The sequence below is a fragment of the Cyprinodon tularosa genome, unplaced genomic scaffold (genome assembly GCF_016077235.1).
Source record: "Cyprinodon tularosa strain WSP-4 unplaced genomic scaffold, ASM1607723v1 ctg40, whole genome shotgun sequence".
Lineage (NCBI taxonomy): Eukaryota > Metazoa > Chordata > Actinopteri > Cyprinodontiformes > Cyprinodontidae > Cyprinodon > Cyprinodon tularosa.
This window is the reverse complement of record NW_024039119.1, coordinates 153010-159876: the sequence shown is the minus strand read 5'-3', so window position 1 is coordinate 159876 and position 6867 is coordinate 153010. Positions and strand designations below refer to the sequence as shown.

Here is a 6867-nt window from a genome sequence, read left to right as displayed (position 1 = left end):
CTTGTGTAACCTGTTTCTTTAGATTCATACATTACTTCAAAAAGTTTTTTCCCCCTCATCTGTTAAATTCAAAATGTGAAAATTAACGTCAAAGGAATTATTTCAGCTCCTTTCTTTATGTCAATTTGTATCATATTAAACAGTAATGAAACACACGTCCATATACAGAATGGGTTTTGCAACTGATATCAATTTCTCAGTAAATGGAGATTTGTTTGATGCACTGCTGAGGTGTTAAAGAAGCCCAGGTCGCTTTATCAGTGGCATTCAGCTTGTCTGTATGTTGGTTGGATAAGTCTCCAATTCCTCTTGACAATATCCCATGTATGAGAAGTGGCTTATTTAAGAAACTTAATGTAAAATGAATTTGTCCCATGTAGTTAATAAGACTGTGAAGGGCAGATTTTGAAGCACTGAATCCAGATTAATTCAACACCGCATTAATCTTGACTGAGCTCTGCCTTCACAATTCTTCCAACTTTTTTCCTTCCACTAAATTTTCCATTAATATACTTTCCATAGCCTCTTTGTAGACAGCACCAGTGACTCTCTACTGGATGACTGCCAAATCAGCTGCCTTCCCAATGCTTGTGTAGGTTTTAACTTAACAAGAACAAGTTTTCTACTGATCATATGGTATATTCAAGCTAACAGAATATTAGATTTAGGTTTCCTTTATTTTTAGTTACAATCATCATAATCAGTGGAAGTAAATGGCCTGAAATATAGCCTCCTGTGTGTAATAAATCTGTATAAGTTACAGAATTACTAAAAATGTCAGAGTTCCTCCAGGGAGATAGATGTTTAGACAAAAAAATACATCCAAATTCATTCAAATGTATATAAGTTATTTTTTTTTATTAAAGATAGAAAACAAAATAGAAACATCAAAAAAGCAGAAAAAGAGAATAAAATCATAAGACACTATTTACACTGTACAAAAATAAAGTCAAACAGTTATCAATAAGCTGGACCCACAGTTTTCTTTAAGCTCTACGTCATTAAGGCAACCTTCACACAGGTTAGTCAGCATCATAACTATGTTGATCATTTGGTCTTAAGGCTTTACTTCTGAGATCAAATACAAAATATAAACTTCATATTCATTAAGACAAAATTCTGTTAGACATAAGACATGTCACGTTTTTTCCACTGAAAATTCCCCCGGAACAGCAGAAAGATGCTGAACACGGGGCCGCTCTGACCCGTCATGTGGTGTACACGTTTTTCATTACATCAACAAGTACTGGACAGGTGCTGAGCTGCATGTTCAATGTCACACACAGGAAAGAGCTAAACAGAAAAAGAAACAAACACACTGTTTTTAGCACCGTCTTAACTGCATTAGACACGCACAGAGCACTTCAAAGAAATCTTCAAATCTCAAAGCATAAATACGCGTAGTGTCAAATGGATTTTTTTTTATGTATCTGCTTTTTTTGGACTGTTTGGAAAGAGAAAAGAAACATTCAAGAAGACTTTGAAGTGCTTTTTTCTTTGGGACATGCCAGTCTATGGCGAGCACATTTTTCTCATAAACTTTGGTTGCGGTTAACCTGTGTCCAATCGTGTGCATATCATCGACTATATGATCAACTACCTCGGGTATTATTGCTCCATCCTAGCCGACAAAAGTCTTCGTTTGGTCGACGCTGATACTGACAGTATACAGACTGAGTAAATTACAGATGAAAACACGCATCATATTGTCCACATTAAAATACAAAATAACCAAAAAAGACACAGCAGGAATGCTTCTCCACAGGGAAAGAAACACTGGTCCACTTTGCAACATTTACAAAATCAAAACTGAACTCTCTGAGGGGGGGTGTAAGTGCACTTTGTGTGGAAAGTCTTGAAGTCAAATTTAAAACACCCTGGATGTGTCTTTTTTTTTTTTGCATACAAGATATTTACATAATGTTTGTCCAAAGACCAAACACGTTCTCACTTTTAGACATTAAACTAATTTAAATTATGCCTGTTTGAGGTCCATTAGGATTACTTCAACTATTGTATTTGGAAAATGCAAGAAAAATATTGTTCTCTATGTTGTTTTTTTCTGCTTTGAGCTCAGAAGTTTAAGTGCTTTGCCTTAGTATTGGAACATCCCTTTAAGCTTACAGGTAAAATATTGCCCCTGACAGCAGTTTGCTGGGAATTTGGCCCATTCCTCCTTACAGGGTTGCAGTAAATGGGTCCTGTTTGTGCATCTCTCTAACTTTCTATTTGAGATCAGTGGTTTGTGTTGGTTTCTCCAACAACACTGATGTTATTTCTGCTACAATGCTTGTGACAAAGCTTTACCTTTCTCTAGGATATCTTGACAAGTTGTTTTAGTATTTTATTGAAATAACTTTTCCATATGGTACACCTGTTCCTACCAGGAGTTTCACAGTACAATTTGCTCTCAGGTGGCCAGGCTTTAATGACAGAGGCCGTTATAGCCAAGCACATTAATTTTACCACCATCAGACCACAGGGTATGTCTCCACTAATCCAGATGTTTGTCCCTGTGTGCATTGTTGCTTCTTTCTCACTCAATGGCCTTTAAGGCTTTCCAAGCACAAGACTCATTTCATAAGTAACACATTTCAGCAGCTTCAACCAGCTTTGTCACAAGCAGAAAAGGAGTTTATCTCTGTGATACAGAAACCTGAATAGTCTGACAGTTAGACATCCCAGTGATGTTAGTTTATACTGGCATATATTTTTTAAATATATGAAAGTTGCATTGCCAGGCATCTGGAAATTGTAACCAAGGGTGAATCTGTCTGGTGGACATCAACAGTTCCCTATATGAGCTTTCAGCATAATTGAATTTTCCATGTTGCCCTGTGCAACAACATGGAAAAAGGTCAGATTTTTTTTTTATGTGATTTAACCAATCAAAAAATAGAACACCTTCATCCCAGCTTACCTAAAGTAGGTAATGGCATCCTAGTCTTAATGTGTGTATTTATTCTGATATTGAGAAAATATGGCTAATTTCTAGTAACTTTAAAAACTTGAAACAGGACATTTTGAAGTTGATTCAATGTTAGAAGACGAGTAAAAACTGTTTATGTGTCTCTAAAAGCAGTGCATGTAAAACTTTAGTTTCAAAAGGCACTGGAGCTTCGTTCAAATGCACGAATGCCTTCAATAATGTCGACGCCCCAGCTTGTTTAAGGTATTAGCTTTAAACTGGGACTAATGCCACGAGTATGGCACTGTGTCTGCATATTTAAGATGTACTTTTATAAAAGGACGATGAGTCTTCTTTTATCTGTCAGAGGGTGATAACACTAACTGCAGCTTTTTAAACCCCTGCTGCATGTGCTCTGCTTACAGGCCAAGAAAGAAAGAAAGAAAAGATCTCAGAAAATATGTGGACACAGAAAACAATATGAAACATATGTATCTCAGACTCCACTGTAGCTTCACCCTGGATCTCTTTAAAGAAAAAAAAAATGCATGCTGACATCCACAGAAATGTGTGCCATATGTCAAATAAACGAATATTCTAATGAAGTAAAAAGAAGAACAAACAAAAAAAAATGCTTGATTGTGGTCACGCTTCACATGCTTCTTGTCCAGTCGGAGAGCAATCAGAGAGAGACCGATCAGATTAAAACCAATCTTTTTTTCTTCTTCTTGTCCTTCATTTGATCTATGTCACGTGCAGAAAAGTGATCGTGGTTCACCTGTCATCCTCTTCTCCGGCGACACGACTTATTTAAAATAAGAGTCTCAGTGGTCTGTGCAGATTTCGACGCAATCAGAAACGGTTTCTCATCTCTGCTCATGCTACATCCTGTCACACCAGGTCTTCATTACTCAGAGTTTGGGCATATTTGAAACTTCTTTTATTGTTTAGCCATTGATGTCACTTTTTGGGAAAAGGCTGCAGAGATCTTCTGAGGACATGAATGTCTACAACACTGCTCCTCTGTTTGAATCAGAGTGGTCACATTGCAGACAGTAGTAGTGCAGGTTTGCACGTTCCAGTGATGATCAAGATGCATTCACATACGTATATATATATATATATATATATAGGCTTTTTTTCTTCACATTCTTTCAAGCGGTTTCCTTGAAAAAAGAAAAAAAAGAAAAAAGTGTTACACATAGATTACAAAACCATGTTTGTGAATAATTTGAGTAACATAGAAATATCATAAATAGGTGAGGATATTCAGGTGTATCAGAGGCAATATGCAAGAAAATATGCAAAGGAAACCACACAGTTACAAACAAGACAAAAAAAAAATCTGAAAAGAACGATAACAGAAAAGGCAGAATAAACTGTGCAGTACAGGAAAGTCCACATACAGGAAATACTTTCCAGTTATTAACACTCAGATTACATTAAAAATATTCTGGGTAAAAAACAAACAGCAGCCCATTTACAGAAAACAATAAAATGACTGTGTAAATTATAGCATAGATGTAAAAAAAAATAACACAAATACAACGGTGTAACTAGCAGGTTAAATGTTTCGTTTTTCTTTCCTATTTTTACTTCCAAATATCCAAATTTACAATATCGATTGCTCCTTTCTTTTTGCCACAAATGTTCATGAATTTGTAAACATCAAGCTGTGCTAGGACGACAGTGTCCTAAAACTGGATTTATGTATTTTTTTTTAAACAAGGACAAAATGATGGGTTGACATCTGTTGAGCCCAGAGGGCTTTAGGACAAATTTCTATCCCAGAATACGCAACTAATTAAATCAGGAATCTCTCCACAGTAACCAGGTCTTAATGTAGAGATAACATTGAGATTCTCTTAAGTTCAACCAACATTGCAGACGTTTAAAAGTCTGATTTATTTGTGATCAAACAAGGTACATCCTATTTTTTAGGCCTTTGATGCCAGTGGGAGTGGCATGCAGGTAGTGTACTTTTTAAAAACTAGATCTTTACCCTAACTGGGATATTTCCAAATCCAACAAGTCCCTTTAGATACAGAGGTTTAAAGCTCAACGGTATACAACTGCCAATCCGAAGCTCTGTTCAGCCTTCTTATTACCTGCTCGAGGTTTTGCTCTCTCTCAGAGCCTTTTAACGATTTAATTTCTGTGTTTTCAAGAAATTTATCTTAAATATCCAACTATCTGACTGCTGTTTCGAAAAATAAAAATTCTTATATTTAACCCATTTAGATCAGCAGTTAAATAATAAGCGTAAAACTAATAATGATTATGTTTTTTTTGTGTTTTTGTACCTTTCTGAGGTGAGGGAGCCCATTGACAGAGAGGCGATGGCAGTGACTGCCTCGCTGTCTGAGTCTCTCCTGAGCCGGTGTCTCTGTGCCTGCAGGTAGGACATATCCACTGTGGCGGCTGAATCCCTCACGCTCTGCCAGAACTTACCTGAGAGGGAAGGAAAAAATATGAAGAGAAAAGAAACAAGAGAGGAAAAAAAAGATGAATGGCCTTAGCCTTGGATTGGTTCCTGTTTTCATCCTAACTGCCCCTTGAGGGGACGCGCCTGAACTACCCGAAAGTACAGCTTGGTGTTTGATCTACTAGATGTAGATGTTTGATGCGAATATAAGCAAAGACTGCGGAATAAACAGCCCCTGGTCCAAATATCCGTTTTGATAATTTCAGAAATGTAAACCTAGATTCAGTCTGTTCTCTCAGGGCTCACACAATGTCATACAATGGGGGGGAAATACAGGATAACAAAAATATCAGTGACTGTAACTTTGTTCCTCTATAAGTGCGTGTGTTCTGGCTCAGCATTAACCTACATATACTTCACCCCAGGCCTGAATTATGGGCTTAACATTCCTGTGGCTATTCAAATATTTTTAATTAATCTAATTTGGTTGGGATAACATTTGTGTGCAATCAGGAGGGGATGTTGCGAAGGTCGTGTGCCAGAGAAGTGTTTGAAGATAATTGGAGCCAGGGTAGCTGTGTGCGAGTGTGTGTGTGTGTTGTGTGGGACTTTTGGAGGGATGGAAGACAGGGCTGGAAGGGAGGAGAGGTGATCAGAGAGCAGAAGCTAACAGCACAAAAAGTGTTAAATAGAGTGAAAAAATTACTTTTTTAGGGGGTTATTGAGAACAGAGCTAAAGGAACGCTGGTGGGTCAAAAGTAGACAGGAAAACAATAAACCATAAAAATAGGATATGATTTATTCCTCTATATGAAGAGTGACTTAAATCCTCATTTCTATAAGGTGTTTATAGGGTCCATATTTAATGATTTACTAGCAAATAATAAAAACAGAAACCTCATTCATCATCAAAGACAACAAAGAATATGGCCAGAATAAATCCTCTTCTGAAAAATATCTGTTGATCTGAGCCTTTAAATGCCCTTCCAGCCGACAGAGAGAAATTTATCTTCAGCTCCTATTTATTGTGACAGTTGTTGCACAAATTATCTGCAAGACTTGGAGTTTCTTTGTTTGTGTGCCCCAGACTCATTACAACAGAATTTACTCAATTAGTGCTGCAAACTCTGCAGCTGGGCCTTATAAAAGTATTCCTGAACTTATTTTTAAAATGTGTCACTTTGCGACCACAGACTTCCATTTAGTGATGTTTGGATCACGTGTGAGAAACCAGCTGAAGATGAAGGATATGTGACTTGAATACTTTGTAAAGGAGGAGAGAAAATATATTCATCCCTCCAGAAATCAATGTGTTGCTGCAATTACATCTGAAATTGTTGGTGGGTGTTTCTCTTTCAGACTGGAATATTTTCATGCGAAGGTTTTAATGATACTTCTTTTTAATATTGTATTAGAAGAGAATCTGTGAGCAGCAAATATTAGTTGGGAGATTCTTTTTGTCTTAGACATTCATCTTTATTGAATAAAGGATTAAATTGAGCTTTAAGAGATGTCCAAATTAATGTTACTAAAT

At 36.8% G+C, this 6867-nt stretch overlaps 1 protein-coding gene across 1 annotated transcript in view; it reads right to left on the bottom strand.

Moving 5' to 3' along the window:
- Window positions 1-1839: 1839 nt before the first annotated feature.
- Window positions 1840-6867, bottom strand: part of LOC119791791 (histone deacetylase 4-like) — a 59976-nt gene continuing 54948 nt past the window's right edge. The window contains exons 24-25 of the mRNA XM_038298099.1: window positions 5212-5359; window positions 1840-4074 (exon numbers count right to left, since the gene is read on the bottom strand). Of these exons, the coding sequence (XP_038154027.1) occupies window positions 4053-4074; window positions 5212-5359 (170 nt within the window). The 3' untranslated portion in view covers window positions 1840-4052. The remainder of the gene's footprint in view (window positions 4075-5211; window positions 5360-6867) is intronic.